The sequence below is a fragment of the Tricharina praecox genome (genome assembly GCF_024521635.1).
Source record: "Tricharina praecox strain CBS 144465 chromosome Unknown BZA05scaffold_12, whole genome shotgun sequence".
NCBI lineage: Eukaryota > Fungi > Ascomycota > Pezizomycetes > Pezizales > Pyronemataceae > Tricharina > Tricharina praecox.
This window is the reverse complement of record NW_026250414.1, coordinates 155,947-178,787: the sequence shown is the minus strand read 5'-3', so window position 1 is coordinate 178,787 and position 22,841 is coordinate 155,947. Positions and strand designations below refer to the sequence as shown.

Genomic DNA, 22,841 nt, shown 5'->3' with positions numbered 1-22,841 from the left:
TTCCTGTTGCCTTCTTTCAAAACCTCCGTGCTGAGGATCACGTTTTTCTGAGCCGTCGGTAGAGTGAATGACTTGGGAATACATCGCCAGACCTAACCCTGGGCCCGCCTGGCCAGTGGCCATCACCCATATGCCATCTCTCTGGATACCTGAGAATGTGGAGTAGCTTTGTTTAAACTTTAGCACCCACACATAGGTACGTACATTACGTACATACATCCATGCTGTAAATCAGTTGTTGTCTGTCTCTCACTTTGTTTGTGGTTCAGGCAATGGAACCACTGCCGACAGGACGAGACTAACGACTCCACTGGGTGTCAATGATGCCTCGGCATAGAGTCGGCCCGCCGAGCTCAGGCTCGTCGCGTTCTTGAATTGAAATAACTGCCATCTTTACTTGCTCTTCATGGATCTTTGAATTTTCGTATTGAACATACACCCAGACGATCATATCATGGCAGAGAGAGATACTTCAAATTTCGACACCAATCCCGATTATGGGCAGCTCACGTTCTGGGAGAGACTTTCCGTCAAGTTTCTTCCGCTGTATTTGTACGGTGAGTACTTGGTTAATGGATTAGAAGGATGGTATGAAGATGGGCTGGTTAGCTAACTGGACAAAAGGTATCACGGTGCCCAAAGTCATCCTTCGACGCCAGGTAGGGATTGGGCCTACACATCTCCCGCTCAGTCTCGATTTGAGACTGGATTCTATGCGAACGTTCGTCCCTCTACCCCTCTTATCCCCACAGCTCTAATAAACCGCCAGATCAACGGCCCTCCTCTCCAGCCGGCAGATCCGCAGCTTCCACGGCTCCGGGGATGCCGCCGCAGCAAAGGTCCTCTCGGTACCGCGATTCGCCGGCGTAAAGCAGCATCTATACCAGCCCGTCCGGCGCGCAAACATGCTCGGCTACTGGATCATGCGGAATTCGCTCAGCGAACCAACGTCGCCGACGGAGTCGGAGCTGGTGTTGTATTACCTCCACGGCGGCGCGTACTGCATTTACCAGCCAGGCCACTTCTTGGTGTTCCAGCTGCGCCTGGCCGAAGCATTGCTGCTGCGCGGCGTGAAGGTTTCCATCTTCGCCCTGGACTATACGCTCGCGCCTGAAGCTGCGTTTCCTGCGCAGCTGGAGCAGGCCGCTAGAGGGTATCAGTACCTCGTTGAGGAGTTGGGAATCGAGCCGGCGAAGATTGCGGTCATGGGGGATTCGGCTGGAGGTATGTACATATAGGTATCTCCCCGCCTACACACCTGCGCACACTGCTAACATCTATGTACCAGCAAACCTGAGTCTCAGCCTTCTTACGCACCTCGCCTCCCCCCACCCCTCCATAATCCCCAACCCCACCACGCGCCTCGCGAAGCCATCACTCGCGATCCTCATCTCGCCATGGGTATCACTGCACGCAATGCGGAGCAGCTACACCTCCAACGCTTTAGTAGACTTTATCCCACCGGCGGGACTCGAGAGTTTCGCCTCGTCCTTCCGCGGGACCACTCCCGCCACCGACGCCACACTGCAGAAATACACCGAGTTCGTGCACACCTCCCACGACCTTTCCTCGGTTCTCCCACAGAGAACCCACGTCCTCGCTGGCGGAGCAGAGCTGTTTCTCCCCGATATCACGGCGTTCGTCGAGAAGGCCCGACAGGCCGGCGCGGAGATAGACTTGAACGTCCTCGAAAGACGCATGCATGATCCCCCCGTCACGGAGTGCGTTAGGGGCCCTGGCGTGCAGAAGTATAGGGTATTGCCGTTGAAGAAGGAGGCGGGGAGGGAGATGTTGCCGGTTACGGCGGGGTTGGCGGAGGATATTGCGGTGTGTGTCAAGAGGAGGGGGATGGGGATGAGTAGATTGTAGTTGGTTGATGGATGGATCCGCTGGGGCGTGTGGACGGGATGAGTGATGAATGAATGAGTTACGTAGGTGCTGTTGAATGAGTCTATTGCGATTTTGGGAAGGGGAGTAGGGCGACTTCGGGGTTATGGTCGACTCACGCCTCAGTTACGAAGTACCCAGCACAAGGCGGTTCATACTGGTGCGAGTGTCTTATTCAACCTAAATGATCACGGCTGTTTACATACTACAATGTACATATCCGTGTCGACAGTTCGAGTGATTGATCTAATCATTTCCGTAGAGAGCCCGATTGCACGAGTGATATCTGTGAAGCCTTCCATTGCGCTAGCGGTCTCTGTCCCACGCAACTGCCCTGCCAACGCGTCACTCTTAGGGCCGCTACAGGTAGCTAAAAGCGATCCTCACGCAGTCCGAGGAGTGTGAAGCAGGATGGTGAATGTTGGGTAACGCCTATGGTTGAGAGTGCCGGGCAAAGCAGACGACGAGGAGGTGGGTTTAGAGGAGGGTCCGGTGAAAGAAGGGTTGTCATGATGGAAGATGTGAAGACTAGAGATTTGGTGGTTAGGCCGTCTAGACGGGGAGGAGTGCGGTATTGTCCGTGATCGTACCCGTGTCCCTAGATGCGAAGCTCGGTACGTGATCGTACTCGTGTCCCTGGACGCGAGGCTCCGTACTCGCGTTCGTGACTCTTCGAATTCATGCTGCCCCGTACTCGAGTCCGTGACTCTTCGAACTCATGGCCCACCACCGCCTAACGAGGCGCTAGAAACCTGCAAACGAAATACACCGCGCTCCACTCCGAAGGATCGTACCATGCCGGAGTACCGTGCGGTAATCATCTCGGTCGGTTGAGTGCTTACTAACTCCCCAGTCCAAAATTCAAATGTGCCGCCAAATGTGACGTGGGGATGCACTGATGACATCTACGGTGGTTGCCTCGGGATCACAACGGCAAGACAAGGCAGCCGTCACGAAAATTGAGGACACGTCTACCACAAAGAATAGCTTCTGACACAAAGGGTAAAGCGACCGAGATACCATCGGCGAGAACTACTTAATCAGCCTCTGCCGCCGTATGAAGGGGGGCCGTCATCGCAAGAGTGTGCCCACACAATTGAAGATCTTTGAGTTCCCGTGCCGTGCCAAGTTTCCGCACCGCACTCGCCAATTCCGCTTAGCTGGTACCTTAAAGTACCCTGAACTCGGATATCCGCATCCCGTCTCATCATAGAGTTAGCCCTGTCTTTGGAAGCTTACGTCGGGGGAGGGATAAACGTGAGATTGACACACCGACAGTTACACGGATTATATACCCCCTCCATTCAAGTTGCATCCATTCCCCCCCATCGCCATCGCATCGCATCAGTACAATTGCACCAGTTCAGCCCCAGCTCGTCCGCTCGCCCAGAGCTCAGCTTCACCCTCGTTCAGACTCCAGCTTCACCCTCGTCCCCTCTCGTCTCGGTCGGAAAGTTATATCAAGCAAGAAAGTCAGAGATGGCTATGGAACAGCTTGAGGTTCCCAGCAGGGTGAGTTAGACGGGCGGCATCCCATCCTCCCGACCCACTTCGGCCATAAGAGCACCACGCTTATCAGGGGGTGTATACATTTAGTCCTACATCATTCGCTGGGTAGAATGTGCGCCTGGCAACACCATCCACTGGTCGATCAAGCCCCACAAGAAGTCATTGTAAGGGAGAGCAGATGATTCGGCTTCTGTAATAGACTGGACCCTGACAGCTTTCTGGTGCGCAGGAACTTTGGGCTGTTTCGGCACCCTGGTAGCAACTCCTCGTCCGCGGTATCGATAAACCCACCTTCTACAGCGCGTTCCGAAGAGTCATCGGCGTCCACCGTCAGGGATAGGAGATCATCGCGAGCCGGAAACGGCCAGAGCGATGCCATCGAGAAGATTCACGCGGCGGGGCTGCTCGATGTCTACTGGCACGGCAAGTGTGAGGCTGAGAAGGTCACCACAGGGACGTACCAAGTGAAGAGTCAGGGAGGAATGTTTGCGTTGGTATATACAGATCTTGGTGAGATGGTGAGATGGAGAGCTGCGGAAGCTGAGTGGGACGCGATTAGGTCTTCGACAACACGTTCTCGAAACAGGTCGCAAAAACGGCGACATTTGTCTTGCTCACCTACCCCTCCAACCAACCCCCCCCTGCATCGCACGCGCTTCATCACGCCGACTCGAACACAGCTCTATCGCACACGTTAACCCGGAACACGCTTGCACCGTCGTCACGGTCCGCAGAAACGATATCGATCTATAGCCACCATGATGGAAATCGAGACGAACTCTCGACGCCAGTGGGATTCCAAACCGGTGTGCTGAAGAAGCGCAAGCGCAAGCGGCATCAGGGCTACGCTCGTCGGTACTTCTCGCTGGATTTCACTAGCTCGACATTGTCCTACTACCTCAACCGGGAGTCCTCTGCGCTGCGTGGCGCGATTCCGTTATCGCTGGCTGCCATCAGTGCGAGTCAGAAAGATAGAGAGATCTGCATCGACTCCGGTGCCGAGGTGTGGCATCTCAGGGCCAATAACGACAAGGACTGGGAGACGTGGAAGACCGCGCTCGAGCGTGCGGCAACGGAAGCTGCGAAGGCTAGCACCGGAGGTAGAGCTTCACTGCGTCCTCCCGAGGATCACTCCGAGCCGGGGGTGGTTGATAGTCGAAATGTGATCATGGAGGAGCGAGGTTGGGCCCACGTGGAAGCCCTAGTCGGCCGGGTCGCCGGAGTTCGCGATGCCGTTAGGCGTCTAGCGTACCAAGCCGCGGAAGCACCAACACTTGCCGGTATGGCGGGATCGGAGGCGGCTTCCTCCTCTGCTTCTATCATTTCCCAAGATGACAGGGCTGCTGCCGCCGCGAAACGGGGCTTTTGGAAACGCAAGACGTCCGCGCCGGCGTCCGTTCCAACCTTAGCATCGACAAACCGGGAGCACCGGAAATCTGTCGGCCAAGCGGTGGGAATGCTTGGCTCTACGACTGCAGGAGCTGTTGCACGGCCGTTCTCCCCACCAGCTGGCGGACACCAGGATATCAGTCTCAACCTTCATGCGTTGTTGACGGATCTCGACTCGGTCGTGACGGATTTTTCGTCCCTCGTGCAGGAGAATAAGCAGAGGAGATGGCTGCACCACAGAGCGAGCACCCAACAGCCCTTGCATGAACGATCGTCGCGAATGAGTATGGAATCCACCGCCAGCGATGAATTCTTTGATGCAGAAGATGCAATGGACGATAGGGACCGAGTCGTGATGTTGAACAATGATGAAGACGACGATCAAAGAGGGGACGGGGGTACGGCAGAAGACGAAGCGACGGACGACGAAGAGAGTGATCCAGAGGACGGCGGCAGCTTCAATGATGCACCTCAAGCGACACCGGGAAGCCTGGATGCTCCCAAAGGACCGAGTAACGAGAAGCGGGAGCTTAAGCCGTTGCCCATCGAGCCGGTCAATCGACGGACCACCGTACCTGAGGCGAAACAGCTACCACCCAGCTTGATCGGATTCCTGAGAAAGAACGTAGGAAAAGATCTGTCCACGATCGCCATGCCCGTTTCCGCAAACGAACCGCTCTCCCTCCTGCAGCGCGTATCGGAACAACTGGAGTACTCCGAACTGCTGGATCAGGCGGCTACGGCACCCGCAGAGACCGGCGAGCGTATCCTCCTCATCGCTGCCTTTGCCGTCAGCTCGTTCTCGAACGCTCGCGTCAAGGAGCGTGCAATCCGCAAGCCCTTCAACCCGATGCTCGGCGAGACGTTCGAACTGGTGCGCGAAGACAAAGGCTTCCGCTTCATCGCGGAGAAGGTATGCCACCGCCCCGTCATCATGGCCTGCCACGCCGACTCCGCGCTCTGGACGTTCTCCCAATCCCCTCAGCCCACACAAAAATTCTGGGGCAAGTCCGCGGAACTCATCACCTCCGGGCGCGTGCGCATCTACATCCCGTCCACCAACGACCGGTACTCCTACACGGTAGCAACCAGCTTCCTGCGCAATATCATTGCCGGCGAGAAGTATGTCGAGCCCACAGGCCACATGCATGTGCATAACGAGACGACCGGCGAAAAGGCCGTGGTGACGTTCAAACAAAACAAGGGGATGTTCGCCGGCCGCTCAGAAGAAGTTTCAATCCAAGCCTTCAACGCGAACGGCTCCCCCTACCCCACCTCTCTCGCCGGAAAGTGGACCGAAAGCCTCCTGCTCTCCGATGTAGACTCTGAGGAGCCACCACGCGAGGTTTGGCGTGTTAGTGCTGCTGTCGATGGTGCTCCGGCCCGCTATGGCTTCACACGGTTCGCAGCTCAACTCAACGAAGTCACAGCTATCGAGAAGAACCGTCTCCCTGCCACTGACTCGCGTCTCCGGCCCGACCAGCGAATGGTCGAGAACGGCGATCTTGACGACGCCGAGGAGATCAAGGGCCGCCTCGAAGAGGCGCAGCGGGCCAGGAGGAAGGATATGGAAGATGTCGGCGAAAACTGGACTCCCCGCTGGTTCACCAAGGTGCGAGAGTACGCGGACGAAGAGGTGTGGCGCATCAAGGGCGAGGAGACGGTGGATGGCGGCGAGTACTGGAATGTCCGTGACCAAGGGCAGGGCAAGTGGGATGAGGGGGAGGGATCGGTCGGCAGGATATTCGATGTTTAGAGTGTAGTTGATGGAGGTTGAATGTGAATGGTCAATACTATACCCACGGTGTTTTGTATGCGTATGTACCTATCTATATACGGTGCTGGGGAGGAGGGAATTGGCTTTTGTTATTGAGTAGTTTTGGACCGCGGCGGTGGACTTGGTGCTATTTACTTTTTATCTGCTCTACATCTACTTTTGTAACTCCACAGTTCAATCCAAACACTATGAGGGGAGATTCATCCACCAACATCGCATCAAGCGGACCTATGTAAACACGACAGGGCTGACTTTCGATCGTACCTCGCTCTGCCTCCGCCCGTCCCTCCCGCCCGCCCTCCCGTTCGTCCATCCCGCCATCTCGACGACACGATCCACTCTGGTGTACGTATATAGCTGTATCAACACCAACCTTTTCTCTATGGTTCGGCAAACTCTGAGCGAATCACGTTCTACACCGCCCCCCCCCCCCCTTCATGCACGGCATGCACACCTGCGCAGAGCTACACGCTAGAGGAACCCATTGGCCAGTCAACGACGACTGATCTGCCATGAGACACCACGGATGATGTGGTTCTCGGCAAGACCCTCTCAGCCATCCCAATACATATATTCCAGCTGCGAGATGCCCATCTTTTCCCAACTTCCATCTCCTATCATACACAGTCTCAGTCGCGGACGGCCGGCCTATCGATATAATGGGGTGGTTGAGGAAGCTACGGGGCTCGAAGAAACGTGGCGACCACGATTGCGAGCAGCTCGGGGATCAAGAACACTCGCTGGACTCTGCTTCCTCAGATGTACGGGGGGAAGGCCCGGGTGGAGCACAAGTAGCACCACTGGAGGTACGTATAACCGCCTGCCCGTAAGAATCAGGAGGCGCGTCTGACATACTCCAGGATACACCCATTTCCTCAGAAGAACACCAGAGCATCATGAAGGAGCTGTATATCTCCTCGCACGCCACGCAGCATTCGCGGTACACACCGCGAGCACCTCGCACATGCGAATGGCTCCTGCGGCACCAGACGTTCCAAGCGTGGAAGCGCCAGCGGCAAAGCTCCAGTCTCCTATGGCTATCCGGCTACCCCGGGAGTGGAAAATCCACGCTCGCGGCATTCCTTATCGACGAGCTTCAGCAAACTGTCCCCGGCGGCGGAGACGCGGCAGAGACAGTGTGCTACTTTTTCTTCCAAGACTCCGATTCGCAGCAGCGGAGCGCGGACCGCGCCATGTGCGCTGTGCTTCACCAGCTGTTCACGGCGAATCCGCGGCTGAGCCGACACGCTGCGCTCCAGGGCCAGGACCGGAACCGGAGTGGTCGCTTCCCCAGGGAGTTCGCAGCGCTGTGGAATGTACTCCTGGACGCTGTGAATGATCCGCTGTGTGGCGATGTTCTGTGCGTCCTGGACGGACTGGACGAGTGCGAGGAGGCGTCGCAGACGGAGTTGATCGAAGCACTCGTCAAGTGGTACACGATAGCCACAGCAGCCACAGCGGGCCCCGGATCTTTAAAATTCCTGCTGACGAGCCGGCCCTCTCGCACGATAGAACGTCATTTCTTTTCCTTCCCGAAGATCCGGCTGAAGGCCGAGGTCGAGTCCACTCGGAAGGATATCGCAGCGCTGATCAGGTGTCGGATGGAGGGCGTTCCCGAGTTCCGCGGGCCCGGACTCGGACTCGACGATGCGTCCAGGACTGAGATCGAGGACAAGCTTGTCCGCAACGCGCAGGGAAACTTCCTCTGGGTGGATCTAGTTCTGGGCCTGATCGCGGACAGCGCGCGGGAGTCGGCAGAAGCTCTGCGCGCGATCGTCGACAAGCCGCCGGCTACGCTGGACGCCGTCTACGAGCGGATCCTATCCTCCAGCTCCAATGCCGCCGCTACACGCAGGCTGCTGCACATAATCTCGGCGGCTAAGCGGCCTCTTTCGCTCGAGGAGCTTCACGCTGCATTCACCACCACCCAGCCTTCCGACCGGGCACCCGCACTATCGCCGCACACATCCCCACCCCACGCAATCCAGATCCGCCAGCTCTGCAGCCACTTCATCCTTATCATCGACTCGCGCGTCCACCTCATCCACCACACCGCAAAAGACTTCCTCTGCCACCCTGTGGCCACAATCTCGCCCGCGCAGACACAGGGGGTGTGGAAGCACTCTTTCCACCCCGTGGAGTCGCATCGCATCTTGACGCTCGTCTGCGTCTCGATTCTCGGATCCGAGGATACAGAGAATACAGAGGATACAGAGCATGAGAATGAGATTGAGAAGCGGCCGCTCATGGATTATGCACATAGATACTGGCGGGAACATGCCCGCCTCGCGAATCCGGAGGATGATGAGATGCTGCTGGGGGCGATTAAACGGCTGGGGAGGGGTTGAGAACTGGGTTGAGGCGAGGTGCGGAGAGGAGGAGGATGCGGCGGCGAGGAAAGTGGGGGCACAGCGGGTGCCGCTCGAGAAGGAATACGAGAAGAGGTATCAGCAGTGGTATTTGGCGAGTTTGGAGTTTGGTGATAAAGTAGCATAGGTTTTGTTTAAGCATTGTTGCATTCGACATTATTATACCTATTAGATCATGGCAGTTACATAACATAACCTGTTCCGGCTCCACCGCTGGCTGCTGGCTGGATGTGGCCTCCCCAGTGCTGTCCGTCCAGCGTCTCCTTCATTGCGTATCCAGTGTCCAAGGGAATTACATACGTGGGAAGGAAAAACAGTTCAACAAGCAAATCGGCAGCGAGACGAGACGCGACGAGTGAGACTTCCTGACCACCGCTCTTCCCCCCGCACCACCCAGGTCCCACACGAGTGACAAAAGTCTGTTCCCCATCCCATCCATCCAACAGCATTCACAGAAATTGCACATCAAACCGCTACTTCTTATCATACATACCGCCTCACTTGCGAACGCAACTTGAATGGTTGGAACCAATGATGATATTAACCCCCTTTCATCCAACCCTGCACAGGTCATCCGTAACTCCATCCCATCCCAACCCATTCCATCCCATCCCATCCCATCCCATCTACAAAGCGTGAATTCCGTCCAATCCAATCCAATCCCGTGCGTCCCATCCCGTGCATCCCGTCCGGTGCATCCGTAAACAAGCAAGCAAGCAAGCAAGTAAAAAAAGTGCAATGAAAAGAAAAGATGAAAAGATGAAATGAAAACAATCAATGTACGCCTCGCAAGGTAAAAGCAATGTAACTAAAAAGACAGAGTAGCCCCACCCAAGTCCAGCACAGCACAAACAAGCCTAGTACAAACAAGCCCAGCACAGACCAAGGCAAAGAAAACAAAATAAGGGGAAGAAAAAAAACACGAATATGCTACAAACCCACAACCCACAACCCACTTCCCTGAGCCCTCTCTATAGAACGAACGCAACAGAAAAACAAGAAAAAAAACCATAATGTGAACACCTAGAAAAAATGAAAAAAATCATTATACAGAAAACTCCGCATTTCCCCCACAGTCCTCCCTTCCAACTATAGAATCATAGAAGATTAAAAATGAAATGAAACACAAAACGAACGCCCGCACTTTTTTTTCTCCTCGTTTCGGCCTCCTAGTACCAGTAGCCTAGTACTCCAGCTCTCCAGCTCCCGGCCAGCCCACGGCGCTGGCGCTTGCTCCCTGGTCTACGCCGCGGGAGACATGGCCATGGCGCTTCTTGGACTTCCAGCCGCCGCCGCCTCCACCGCCACCGCCGCCGCCTCCTCCTCCTCCATTGTTGTTTCCTCCGCCGTTGTTGTTGCCATTGCCATGGTTGTTGTTGTTTCCATTGGCATTGCCGCCCGTAGCTGCGTTTCCGCCGCTGTTGCTGCTGGCACTGAGAGACGGATCATGAGAGAACCTGCAGCTATCGCCGTGCTTGCAGTTTCCCTTCTGATAGAAAAGACAGAGGACGGTGTTCTTAGTATCCGCCTGGTTCTTCTTCTTATCCTTCTGTTGGGGCTGTTAGCTTGTATTCTCTCTGGACGACTAATTGTTTCGACGTACCTTATTTTTCTTACCCCATTTACCACCACCGGTGCCGTTTCCGCCCTGGTGCTGCTGCTGCTGCTGCTGCTGTTGCTGTTGCTGTTGCTGTTGCTGTTGCTGTTGCTGTTGCTGTTGCTGTTGCTGCGGCGGGGGCCCGTTCTCCTTCGCATCGTTATCACTCCAGCCAACAGCATCGCGGAGTTCGCGGCGGACATCGCGCGCAGAGTTCCTCTCGTCCTGCTGGGCCGTGTAACCAGCCTGGTTGTTGTTGAAACCTTCATTCCACGCCTTGGGGGTGGTAGGCGGCTGTTGCTGCTGCTGCTGCTGGAATTGTTGGCCCTGCTGAGGCTGCTGCTGCTGCTGCGGGAAGAGTCCGAACAATCCCTGCTGAGCGAATGCGGCTTGAGGGTTGGCGGCAGCAAGACCAGTGGTCAACTGCGAGAGGAGGCCGGCCACAGCAGCGTTAGGATCCTGTCCCGCCTGTACCTGTGGCTGGAGGAAGTTTTGCAGGAAGTTCGTGGGTTGCTGTTGGAACTGCTGCTGTTGAGGCTGGGCCTGGCCACCGATCATCGAGATCAGTGCTGCGATGTCCAACTGGGGCGCGGCAGCTGGCATGGCAGCTGGCATGGCTTGCTGCTGGGGCTGTGGCTGTTGCGGCGAGTTCTGCATCTGCCCAAATGCCTGAAGCGTGGCCATGAGGTTCTGGGCCGGGTTGACCTGAGCCTGTTGCGGCTGTTGCTGCAGCGCGGAAAACATCATAGACAGATCGTTCTGAGATATGGCGGCAGGTACAGCCATGGCGGCAGGAGCAGGCACGGCAGACGCAATCGGCATACCGAGACGTAGCTTCACATCGTCAGGAAGAGGAATCTCCGTGGGTGCCTCTTGCAAGACGACAACACTCTCGTCGGGTTCCATTGGTGACGTGGGAATATCTCTCGGCGAACTGTAGAAAGTGGCGAGAGTAACAAGCTCACGCTGCTTCTGCACTTTGGCTTCCTCCGTCTCGATGACGGTCTGACCTCCACGCTTCTCCGGGTTCTCCTTCAGCTTGGGTGTCCTCCGATACAGGGACTCGAAATCGATAACTATCCAGCAGCTTAGCATTGAAACGGGACTGAGCAGCATAATATGAACTCACGTTTCGGCTGGTACCATTCCCTCAGGTCCTCCTCCTCCTCGATGAAGTCTCGGTTCTTAAGGGCCTCCCCCTCGCCCGCGGAATCACCCCATTGGGCCATACCGCTTCCGCCGCCGTAGTACTCGCCCTCGGGTTCTAACCACTCAATGATCTGTACCTTAACAAGATCGTCACCTGTCTTCCACTTCACGGACTTCTTCTTCTTCTTCTTGTCCTCTTCCGTGATCTTAGCGGCGTCGGCAGCCTTGTTTGCGGCATCCTTTTTCTCGCGGTCCTGTTCCTTCTGCCTCTGTTGCAACTGGGCGAATATACTCGTGAACGAAGTAGTCGAAGCTGCTGGCGCGGGGGTAGGTGCCTTTTTCTCCGGCACCCTAAAATCACGTGACCGTGGTTAGCCTCGGCAATTCTGACTGGATAGTCGCGAAGGAAAATATCATTGGATGGGATTCAGGGAGCACGAACTTTGTGGGGGCCTTTGCAGCCTCAGCCGGTTTGCTCAGGGATTTGAAGAACCCCGAGCTCGCCGGCTTCTTCGCGGTGGCCGTAGCCGTCGTGCTTGTTGGTGGTGGGCCGGTGGTGGATATTCCCACACTTGACGTAGTTGCAGACTTCTTTTCACCAACGCTGGAAGATGGTCCATTTCTCGCGGGCACAGAGGGTGCCGCAGATTTAGGAGGAGGATTGGGATTTGGCATTGGATTCCGCACATCGCCAATTGAGACCTTCTTCGCAGCACTCGTTGGCGGACCCTTTCCAACCTCATCGATGGTCCTCTTGACACCAGCATTAAGACTACTACTCGCATCCTTCTTCACCACCCCAGAAGATGCCACTGTCTTTGGTTTATCGGCATTATTAGTACCTGCAGCCTTCTTCGCATCGCGCTCAGTACGAGACCTATCTCGATCAAGGTGTTGGAAGCGGGTCATGATTTGGTTAGCGAACTCTCGGGATTTGTCGAGTTCGGATTTTCTTTGAATGTTGTTGAGCACTTTCTCCCATTGCTGTTTCTCGTACATGTCAAGCGGTAGGCGGATCTGTGAGAGAAGCTACACACCAGATTATCAGCAACGGCTGGCGTGATTGGGCAGCAACGGAGTCATGGGAGGCGATTGATGTTGTCTATCCAAAGACTTACCTTGAGCATTTTCGGTATTAAAGGACTCTTCTTTTCTTTGTTATGCTCGTGAACGATCCACTTTCGGAGCCTCATAGTAAACTGCAAGATCTTGCCCATGCATACGAGTGTCTGGTCATCGGCAGTCTTCAAGATTGTGTTCACAGCGAGCGTGACCAATTCGGTCTGCTCTGGGGTGATTTCTGACACAATTCCCCACGCTTTCAAAGCGAGGTCACGAGCTTCCTCCTCCTCCTCTTCGAGGCATTCCGTAAGAAGGTACCTTAGTCTTGCGGCGGGTTCTGTGGGCACCTTGCTCTTTGGAGTTGGGGCAGGAGCAGCTGGTTTTGGAGCGGCTTTAGTGGTGACGGCGTTGTTGACAGCGGGAGCAGGGGCGGGAGCAGGAGCGGGAACAGGGGTAGCCGGAGCCGGTGACGCTGTTGCAGCGGGTGAAGGTACCGAAACGGGGGTAGAGAGTCTAGGCTTTTTGTTCGCGAAAGCGGTTGTCGTTGCTGGTGCCACTGGCTCTGGTAGTCCTAGATAACCCATCGCTTCGATGGCAGCTGGAAAAAAGTCAGTTATGCCGCTGTCACGTGTAGAGAGAGAGAAAAGAACACATTGGGAAGACAGAGGGATAACGTTCAAAGGAAGGAAACTAACCAAATGTATCGGGGAATTCATCGCTGTTGTGAACGCTCACGTATGGAGTACCGCCAAGCATCGTGACCGTCGCCGCGATCGCGCCAACCGTGCGGGGTTGCGGTGAATTTGCGTAATCAACCATCTGGCTGTCCTGTTGTAATCGAGGCTCTTGCTGCGTTGTGTGCGAGAAAGTATTCGACTGAGCGACTGGTAGATCATTGCTGGGGGCAGGCGTGCCGTTCACGAAAGGGGACGAAATCCGAGTTGGCAAGCTGATGCTCTCGTGCTGCTGCGGGAACGCGACAGCAGCGACAGAATCGCTAACACCGCCGACGGTCGATTGCCAGGCCAATTGGTTTCCAAACTGCTGGTAGGTATGATGTTCCGGCAACGGCGTGGCGGTCTGGCTGAATTGCTGCTGTTGAGGCTGGAAATTCTGAGCCGCGAGCGGATGGTGTTGGAGATGCTGGAGCATGGGCTGGTTCTGGTGCTGGTGTTGTTGGTGTTGTTGCCGGTGCTGGTGTTGCTGCTGCTGCTGCTGGTGTTGCTGGTGTTGCTGCTGCTGGTGGTGCTGCTGTAGTTGCAGTTGCAACGACTGCTGCTGATGCTGGGGTTGCCAATGGAGATCGCTATGGCCGAAAAGGTCTGTGGCGGGGTACTGCGAGGATTGGAGGGCTGCGAGATCGCCATTGCCGTAGAGGAATTGGCTACTTTGGAGGTGATTCGGGAGCTGGTGATGGGGCGCGTACAAAGCATTGCCGAAGTCACCCTGTGCCGCTGCCGACGGCGAGACGGCGAGATGGTGTTGCATCCCTTCCGAGGCCCCAGAGCGCAAACGCGCAGGGTCTCCCAGATTTGACATCATGGAGACTGCCAGAGAAGACAGTTTGGGCAAGAAGATCCCTTCTTCTTCGTCCCCAGACAACACGGCAAATTCAGTGCGGAACAGAACAAGACCTCTCTCTCTCACACTGTCTCTCAAGTGTGTCTGCTTTTTTGGGGTTTTTCTTTTTAAAGTTTCTGCTCTTATCTTACCGCGATGCACCGTTCCTCTGTGTTTCTTTCTTTTTTCCGTTGATGCTACTTCGGTTGTGCGTGAGTTGAGTGAAGTTTAGATGTGTGAGGAGAAAGAAGACGCGAAGAGAAGTATTTGTGGTCGTACGGAATTAGGTTCGAGAGGGCTTGGCTTTTGACGTTGGCTTGGCTTGAGTCGAATTGGCTTGGCTGCGAGTTGGGTGCCGAGATGCGAAGAAAGAAATGTTGTCAGCGTCGGGCTGGGGGATGCCGAGACTCGAGCAAGAGAAACGGTTGGGGGGCTGGGATCGGTCCTTCGGTGGTGTGTCCTGCAGATTGCGCTGTGTCTCTGCACTCTACATTAGCGCTAATCCCGATGCAGTGAGTGCGAGCGTTGAGCGTTGGGGTGCGATTGTGTGGCAAAATCAAGGGGAAAGAAATGATGGCGATGGCTCGGCGGCGACGAACGGCGTGGCCGTGTGCGACCGTACGTGAGGAGTGCAAGAAAAAGAAAAGGACGAACGAAACACACAATTTGCCGCAAAGACGGACAGCGGAATTGCCGATTGGAGGGGTATTAAGGGTCTTTGGGATCGGATGCGGTCTGGTCCCGCTTCTGTCGCCGTGTCTGTGGCTTCGTCGGCAAAATGAGCCCGGATGAACAGGACAGAGCAACTCGGCGAAGAGGAATGGGGAATAGAGGATGGATGGGAGGAGTGCAACGGGGTAGATGGATCGAAGGGAGTCGAGTCTATCGTCTCTTCACGTCCCTCCTTCGGCTTCTGCTGCTTCTTCTTCTTCTTCGTCTTCTCCGATTGTCTATACGCACGATGACGGTGACAGAGGGAGAGAGCAAGGGAGTGGAAGAGCCGCCACTTCAGAAGCCGGCTGACCGTCGTCACTGTGGCAACGACCTGGGTCTGCGAGAAGGAACGGGAGTGGAAGAGTGGGGAGGGGGGAGGGGGGCACGATGGAAAGGGGAAAAGCGAAGGAGCGATGATCTCTCTCAAGCAGTTCGTGTCGCTCGACTCTGTCGATCACGGCCCTGTCTTTTTAGATACCTCTGCTCTGCTTCTTCTTCTCCCCCCTCCGTTCTCGGAGGTCTCTTCTGGTTTGACCAGGTAGAGGAAACCTATCGCCACGCAGAGAACACTGCCAAACTTCAAAGGTTCTTACAATAAAAAGGAAAATCCAAATCTCCCGTGCAGCAAAAACAAGTGGATGATGATGATGGGAAGAAGCGCGGCAGGAGTCAGGACAGCGGTTTATCGCGTCTTCTCTTCTTTGCGCGCTCGATTTTCTGCTTACCCTGGTGATGAATATTAGGCGCAGGCGAGAGTCAGTCCCCTTGGTGTCGGTGGCGCTGTCACTGACGGCTCCAACAGTGAATTATATGTGGTGATTCTGCAGCGATGATGGCGGTTTGATGGTGGGTGTAGAGTGGATGTTGAGGAAGAAGGATGTGGGGGAGTGGTTGTGGGAAAGGGGGGAGAGTATGTGGAAGGGAGAGAGGAAACGTCGGGTGTAGGTAAGAGAAGAGGGGGAGGGTGAAATGGCTTGCCTGCGTTTTGAACGTTGAAGCTCAGTCTCTGCCCGTGCCACTTGAAATGACCCGCGGCAACTTGAACAACAGCGCACCGCAACGTTGAGAGATAGAGAGCGCGAGCGAAAGGCAAAGAAGGAGGGAGAGGAAGGAAAGAGGCAGAACAAGTCATATGTAGAGTGTGTAGAGTTGCTGCTGCTGTTGCTGCTGCGGCGGTGGCTTGGCATGGCGCCATGAATAGGACACGACGATGATGCCGATGATGATGGGCGGAGAGAGCTTAGTCAAGGCCCGTCAAAGCTACATTGCATCCGGACAACGACGAGACATCCACCGTTACGCATACTCCGTACACTCCGTCGTCACTCTGCCCCCCACCGAACTCGCCAAGCATACAGAGCCAGAAAAGCATCAGACCCTCACGGAAACAGACAGCGGAACTGAGTGTTCGGCTTCGAACTGCCTCTACTCTAGCTCCGAACGACAGAACTCTTCAGATCCAAACACGTACCACCAAGCGCACACAGAGAGAAAGCGAAAGATCAGCTGCTTGCCGGAGCGAAACAGACCATAGAGCTCCCTCCCACCCACCAACCAACTCCCGCTCTCTCGTCACCCCCGATCCACCTGCTCTCTGCGAGCTCCGATTCCCGAGAAACCACAGGAACCGATTCCAACGATGGCTACGCATCGCCAAACTCTACGAGATCGTCAAGTGGGTAGGTGTGTACTCTGCTCCCCCGGTGCCGCGAGAACTCCAGCCCCGCTGACTGGCCCGACCATTGCACAGCTTCGATCGAGAAGATACTCAACCTCAATCATGACCAGCCCAAGCCCGAGCCCGATGCCAATGGCCTCGTTCCCGCCGCGAAACCGCTCTTGAACGAAGACGGCGAACCCATATGGAAGGTGTTGGTCTTCGACAACTTGGGCCGCGATGTGATCTCGTCGGTGCTTCGAGTTCAGGACCTTCGCAACTTCGGCGTGACCATCCATTTGAACCTCCATTCGCCCCGCCATCCGATCCCCGATGTTCCCGTCGTCTATCTGGTCGAGCCGACGTCCGAGAATGTTGCCGCCATCGCAGCGGACTTGTCCAAAAACCTCTACGAGACCGCCTATGTGAACTTTCTTTCGTCGGTACCGAGACCCTTGCTGGAGGACTTCGCGGCAATGACGGCGGAGAACAACACCTCGGAGAAAATCGCCCAGGTCTTCGACCAGTACCTCAATTTCGTGGTCTCGGAACCGGATCTTTTCAGTTTACACCTCAAGGACGCCTACTACACCTTAAACTCAGCGCAAGCTGCCGATAGCGCTATCGAGCATACCATCGACAAGGTCGTAGGCGGCTTGTTTTCCGTGGTGGTGACAATGGGTGAGGATTCATTGCTTGCGCCTTTCCCGCCGTTGGCACAACTGCTTGCCGCGGAAGAACGACAACTGTATGTTTGGTTACTGATTGTGATGCGATACAGGCTCCATCCCCATCATCCGATGTCCCAAAGGCAACGCCGCTGAAATAATAGCTCAGAAGCTTGACCGAAAGCTCCGCGACCACGTTCTGAACTCCCGTGACAACAACCTGTTTTCCTCGCACTCTTCTTCTTCGTCGGCCAGTTCGCAGACCCGCCCGGTTCTTATCATTGTTGACCGTAACATCGATCTGGTGCCGATGCTCTCGCACTCGTGGACGTATCAAGCACTGGTGCATGACGTGCTAGGCATGCGATTGAACCGCATCACCGTGGAAACTGTCGAGGACGGAGGGAAAGTTAGCAAAAAGAGCTATGACTTGAACTCGAACGACTTCTTCTGGGCCAAAAACGCCGGTGTTCCCTTCCCGCAGGTTGCGGAGGACATCGATGCGGAGCTGACCAAATACAAGGAGGATGTCGCCGAGATCACGAGGAAGACGGGTGCTAGCTCTCTGGAGGATCTTCAAAAGTTCGTTCGCTCGACAATCCAACCATGTTTTTCACGTGATCCAGCGCTGACCCCATCCGTAGTGACGTCGGAGCTTCGGCGGCTCACCTCAAGGCGGCAATTACACAGTTGCCTGAACTGCGGGATCGGAAAGCGATTCTCGACATGCATATGAACATTGCTACGGCGTTGCTGAAGGGAATCAAAGAGCGCCAACTTGACAATTTCTATCAGATCGAGGAAAACATTACAAGGCAGAACAAGGCGCAGATCTTGGAAGTTATCAACGATCCGGAAAAGAAGAACGCTACAGACAAGATGAGGGCCTTCATAATTTGGTACAACGGCTACAGTCGTGTTTCCGAAACGAAATGGTTGCTTACCAAGGTTGTAGGTATCTGAACTCGGAACAAGACCCCAGCAAGGCCGATATGAACGACTACGAAACCGCGTTGCGAGAGGCCGGCTGCGATATGGCGGCGTTGGCCTACGTCAAGAAGTAAAAGCTCATGACTGATTTCGGTATTCGTGATGACTAATGCGTATTACAGGGTTCGCGAAATCACCCGAATGACAATGATGGCTTCGGCGCCTTCACAACAGCAGGCGGCGGCGCAAACGACAACTGGTGATCTGTTCAGGGGATTCAGCTCCATCAGTAACAGGGTATGTGCCTCGCGATCAGATTTTGGCAGAGTGTTGGTTAACCTCCTCGCCACAGCTCACCGACCGGCTGAAAGATGCGGGCGCCCTTGGCGGCGGGTTCGAAAACCTGATCTCGGGTGTCAAGAACTTCCTTCCGGTGAACAAAGACCTCACGATCACCAAAATTGTGGAGTCACTCATGGACCCGACGTCGTCCTCGACCTCTGCCCTGGGCAAAACAGAGAGCTACCTATTCTTTGACCCGCGCTCGTCGTCCGCGCGCGGCACCACGGGGAATCCTGCGGGCGTCGCGCGGCTGGGGCCCGATGGCCGTCCGGTTGCGGGCGGACCCACGTTCGGCCAGCGACGGCAGGGCTTTGCGGAGGCGGTCGTGTTCACCGTCGGCGGCGGGAATATGGAGGAGTACGGGAATCTGCAGGAGTGGAGCCGTAGGGTCGGACAGAGCGGCGCGGGCATCAGGCGCAAGGTCGTCTATGGAAGCACGGAACTCATCAATGCCGAGTCGTTTGTGAATGGCGAGTTGAAGAGGTTGGGGGAGGAGGGTTGATGCGGTGGATTGTGGGTTGTAAATGCGGTAGTGGGTTAATTAAGACGGGAGGAATCAAAAACTTTTTTTTCGTTGGACGTATCTCCGAGTATCACTATCGTCTAGAGGCTGGAGTCTCTGGAGTCTGGACCGTAGAAATTGACTGCGTTCCAAAATAGTGGCCACCTATTACAAGCTATCACCGCGTCGAGTTCTTGAATGTTGAAACGACAAAGCATCGGCGAAGAAATGCAACCGCACGCAGTATCACTCGTCAGCTCTGCTGACATGACATGCAGATGACGGACGGACGCCCCCCACTGCCCTGAAAAAGGCAGAATGCGGACCCGATCCCGACCATAACACGCCAAGCGTCTGGGCATGCGTCGGGCCTGAAGGTAAAAGGTTCTACAGATCAGCTGAAGACAGGGCACTGCGGCACTGCCTCACCGGTATACACACATTCAGTAGGAGAAAGAGCCGCGCAGACGCCCGCGGCGGATGCCTGATGATGCCACTTCTAGGTAGTACAAAACCCAGGTCTGGCGGGAGCACCTCCGAGTCAAGAATCAAGACTTAAGTTCTGCTGCGGATGCAAAAGCCAGCTGAAGATCCTGTGGGCAAAAGTTTCGGCGGGGAGGGCTCGTAAGTGCGTGGATGATCGCTTTGCGGGCGAGAGGTACGGTCACGTAGTTAGACCGGCAGCCTTGGACTTTCTTACTTGAAGTTGTCGCTACTGAGGTTGCCAGACGGACGGATACCAGTACCGGACTCAGCCCGGGCTGGCGAAGAAGGTATATCGTCGGGAAAGGCCAGAGAAGCCACATCGGGCCGCTCGATGAAAATCGGATTGGGAAGTGGGAGTGGAAACGGAGTGTATACATTGTATATATGGGTGTATATTGCCATGATCTAGATACCAAGTCGTATGCAATCAATGATTAAACAACAAAATCCGATCTTTCCATGTCATCTTCAATACTGCTTTCTCGGCCCAATGAGATTACAACACCTACATAGACCACCGGACAAAAATCAGCTCCAACCTGAAGTGCCGAAAAATTTATGTGCTCAAAACCCTTCGTTGATATCTAACGGTTTCTATCTCGTTAAAACTTTAGTTTTGAGTGCAAGTGGTGGCAAAGTGCGGTAAATGCTGGCAACTCGTCAAATCGAAGCCATATCGGAACGGACACTAAGTAGCGACGGCCTGAGTGATAGTAACTATCGAATTCTGCATGCGCATACTATCGCCAGATATTGGGACTGCGCTATGTATCTCTCGTCAGATCGGTTGAGGAATTTAAATCTAATGCAATGCGGCATATGTCATCACTCGCCTTGCACATACGACTAATTTTCACCACCTTCCTGCTTCAACAACCGTTGTTTCGTGAGGCGCTGGGCTATGCAACCATCCGCAGACGAGTTACGTTGACGCCAAAGCCATCAGTTAGGCCAGTACCCAAAAATACCACACCCGGACTTTCAGCCGCTGTGTCACGTCGCACAGCTATAATATGAGCCATCCTGCTCCCCCCCTCCTCTTCCTCCGCCTCCTCCTCACTTCTCCTCATCTCTCACATAAATCCCCTACTTCACCAAGCCGCGATTCCATCCGTTTAAGATAAACGTCTCCCAGCTTCTCGTTGCAACACACATCTTTCTGTAAGTTTCCCCATTCCACCCACACATCCCTGTTAGTTATGCGGGGTAGTTGCTTCGCAGCCTGTCCATGAACGCAGCCGCTACTTGGCTACGCATGGCTTGGGATGGGCGTGCAGCGACGTGAAGTGAAGGTATCGACCACTTGCTAACCAATGGGCAGCTCCACGGAACAATCGCTTTAATACAATCGCAAGATGTCGGGCTTCGCCGGATCCCCCCCACCTCCGCAAGGAAACTACTACCCCCGTGAGCTACCCGGAAGCTCCCCGCCCACGCATGTAGCTGACAGCTTCATCTAGCACCCCCCGAAAAGGCGCAATACGGCCAGCAGCAACAGCAATACCCACCGCCGCCTGGCACGCCAGTCCATCAGCAGCCACAGCAAGGCTACTATCCTCCCCCACCTCAGCAGCCACAGTCCCCCCAACAGGGCCAATACCCGCCACCTCCACAGCCGCAGCAAGGCCAGTATCCTCCGCCCCCCAACACAGGCGCCGCACCGATCTCCCACCCTCCGTCGATTACGAAAACCGCCTTTGACCCCTCGCACTCCGCCATTCCTCCACCAGCACCGCAACAGACGCCCGCGCAGGGAAACAACACGGTCACGGACACAATCGGCAGCTTTAACGGCGGCAGCTACCGCATCGACCACCGAGACACCAACACGCTTCTCACACTCCAGCTCGCCCACGGATGTCCCATCCAGGCCAAGCCCGGCGCGATGGTGGCCATGTCGCCCTCAGTCACGCTCAAGGGCCAGGTGAAATTCTCGTTCAAAAAGCTCATCGCCGGGGGTGATTTCGCGCAGTCGACCTACACTGGCCCGGGAGAGCTGCTGCTCGCCCCAGCGGCGCTGGGCGATATCGTTCCGATCAGACTCGACGGCCAGCAGACGTGGAATGTGGGCCGTGACGCGTTTCTGGCATGCACCCAGGGCGTACAGAAGGACTACAAGACTCAGGGACTGGGCAAGGCCATGTTCTCGGGCGAGGGGCTGTTCGTCTACAAGATCTTCGGGCAGGGAGTCCTATTCGTCACCTCGCTCGGCGCAATCATCCAGAAAAATGTCAGTCCCGCGCCCCGCGCCTCCTCCCCCCCACTCGCCCATTACTGACGATAAATAGATGGCACCAGGAGAACAGTACATCGTCGACAACGAGCACCTCGTCGCGTGGAACTCGAAGTACACCATCGAGCGTATCGCCAGTGGAGGCGTGCTCTCGGGCATGGCGTCTGCTGAGGGCCTGGTGTGTAGGTTTACGGGCCCGGGAACCGTCTTCATCCAGACCAGGAATCCGACCGCGTTTGGCGCCTGGATGGCGACGCATATGACCGCGCAGTGACGGTGATAGTGAGGGCGAAGGGGAGTGATTGATATGATACGATGTGATGTGATGATGATACCTTGGTTTGGTCTTTTGTAAGCGGGGGGGTTGGAGAATGCGTACTGCAGGGCGAGGGGGGGCGAGGGGGCTGGCACTATCATTAAAATGGTCATAGCCGTGTGTATTCTTAATCATGGCCTGTCAACTCCAACTCTTGGAACTTTTGAACTCTTATAGTCACCTACATCACCCGTAAGTGAAGTAGGGTGGCTGCATGCAGTGAATGAGGAAACTGATGTCAAGTACAAATATTGATATTCACGACACTCCTGGTAACTACGAGGATCATGGTTGTTGCCTCGAAGGGCTATTGGTCTTGACCATCAGACGTAAACCAAACTGTGTGAGTGGTATTCACGATGAACGGCATCGGTTAACTCCGCCCTTAATGGGTTCTGCCATCACTCTCCCGGATGGAAAGGTGCAATAACAAACGCAAGTTACCTACCTACATTTCTCATCCTCTTGTTCCTTCCACCCCCATTTCCTTCCACTACTCGTTTTCTTCCACCCTTGTCGTCCGCCTTCAATCCTACCCATTACAGTACTTGGGGGGAAGTCAAACTAGAGACGACGGTTGTAGTTTTCTAATATCTACGAGGCGAACGGACAAAGCGAATCACATCCCATGAACAAACCATCATATGCTTCGTCTACACTTCCGAGTTCCGACCAACCCAAAACCACACCCAGC

General features: G+C 55.2%; 8 protein-coding genes across 8 annotated transcripts; 6 read left to right on the top strand and 2 right to left on the bottom strand.

Moving 5' to 3' along the window:
- Positions 1-157: 157 nt before the first annotated feature.
- Positions 158-1,983, top strand: BZA05DRAFT_44313 (Alpha/Beta hydrolase protein). Its single transcript, XM_051486826.1, has 5 exons — positions 158-196; positions 270-557; positions 625-721; positions 770-1,224; positions 1,289-1,983. Exons 2-5 carry the CDS (start codon positions 455-457, stop codon positions 1,867-1,869), a joined length of 1,236 nt encoding a protein of 411 aa, XP_051339323.1. The 5' UTR covers positions 158-196; positions 270-454; the 3' UTR covers positions 1,870-1,983.
- A 1,107-nt stretch (positions 1,984-3,090) lies between these two features.
- Positions 3,091-6,778, top strand: BZA05DRAFT_397896 (Oxysterol-binding protein-domain-containing protein). The gene is made up of 4 exons (XM_051483661.1): positions 3,091-3,399; positions 3,484-3,560; positions 3,626-3,890; positions 3,956-6,778. The coding sequence occupies exons 1-4, from the start codon at positions 3,367-3,369 to the stop codon at positions 6,539-6,541; spliced, it is 2,961 nt and encodes a 986-aa protein (XP_051339322.1). The 5' UTR covers positions 3,091-3,366; the 3' UTR covers positions 6,542-6,778.
- A 237-nt stretch (positions 6,779-7,015) lies between these two features.
- On the top strand, positions 7,016-9,116 carry BZA05DRAFT_353378 (uncharacterized protein). Its single transcript, XM_051481345.1, has 2 exons — positions 7,016-7,368; positions 7,423-9,116. The coding sequence occupies exons 1-2, from the start codon at positions 7,222-7,224 to the stop codon at positions 8,908-8,910; spliced, it is 1,635 nt and encodes a 544-aa protein (XP_051339321.1). The 5' UTR covers positions 7,016-7,221; the 3' UTR covers positions 8,911-9,116.
- Positions 9,117-10,028: 912 nt separating this feature from the next.
- Positions 10,029-14,603, bottom strand: BZA05DRAFT_44228 (uncharacterized protein). Its single transcript, XM_051486740.1, has 6 exons — positions 13,435-14,603; positions 12,796-13,337; positions 12,120-12,706; positions 11,658-12,028; positions 10,535-11,604; positions 10,029-10,480 (listed from the first exon to the last, which is right to left on the bottom strand). The coding sequence occupies exons 1-6, from the start codon at positions 14,279-14,281 to the stop codon at positions 10,115-10,117; spliced, it is 3,783 nt and encodes a 1,260-aa protein (XP_051339320.1). The 5' UTR covers positions 14,282-14,603; the 3' UTR covers positions 10,029-10,114.
- A 345-nt stretch (positions 14,604-14,948) lies between these two features.
- BZA05DRAFT_44155 (uncharacterized protein) lies at positions 14,949-15,682 on the top strand. The gene has a single exon (XM_051486671.1). The coding sequence runs from the start codon at positions 15,078-15,080 to the stop codon at positions 15,609-15,611; it is 534 nt and encodes a 177-aa protein (XP_051339319.1). The 5' UTR covers positions 14,949-15,077; the 3' UTR covers positions 15,612-15,682.
- On the bottom strand, positions 15,683-16,508 carry BZA05DRAFT_44238 (uncharacterized protein). The gene has a single exon (XM_051486749.1). The coding sequence runs from the start codon at positions 16,206-16,208 to the stop codon at positions 15,753-15,755; it is 456 nt and encodes a 151-aa protein (XP_051339318.1). The 5' UTR covers positions 16,209-16,508; the 3' UTR covers positions 15,683-15,752.
- On the top strand, positions 16,245-19,247 carry BZA05DRAFT_473954 (Sec1-like protein). The gene is made up of 7 exons (XM_051488097.1): positions 16,245-16,692; positions 16,764-17,351; positions 17,452-17,920; positions 17,983-18,237; positions 18,294-18,398; positions 18,451-18,565; positions 18,621-19,247. Exons 1-7 carry the CDS (start codon positions 16,653-16,655, stop codon positions 19,110-19,112), a joined length of 2,064 nt encoding a protein of 687 aa, XP_051339317.1. The 5' UTR covers positions 16,245-16,652; the 3' UTR covers positions 19,113-19,247.
- A 1,410-nt stretch (positions 19,248-20,657) lies between these two features.
- BZA05DRAFT_397886 (tryptophan RNA-binding attenuator protein-like domain-containing protein) lies at positions 20,658-22,412 on the top strand. Its single transcript, XM_051483660.1, has 4 exons — positions 20,658-20,759; positions 20,920-21,005; positions 21,059-21,828; positions 21,887-22,412. Exons 2-4 carry the CDS (start codon positions 20,954-20,956, stop codon positions 22,103-22,105), a joined length of 1,041 nt encoding a protein of 346 aa, XP_051339316.1. The 5' UTR covers positions 20,658-20,759; positions 20,920-20,953; the 3' UTR covers positions 22,106-22,412.
- Positions 22,413-22,841: the final 429 nt, after the last annotated feature.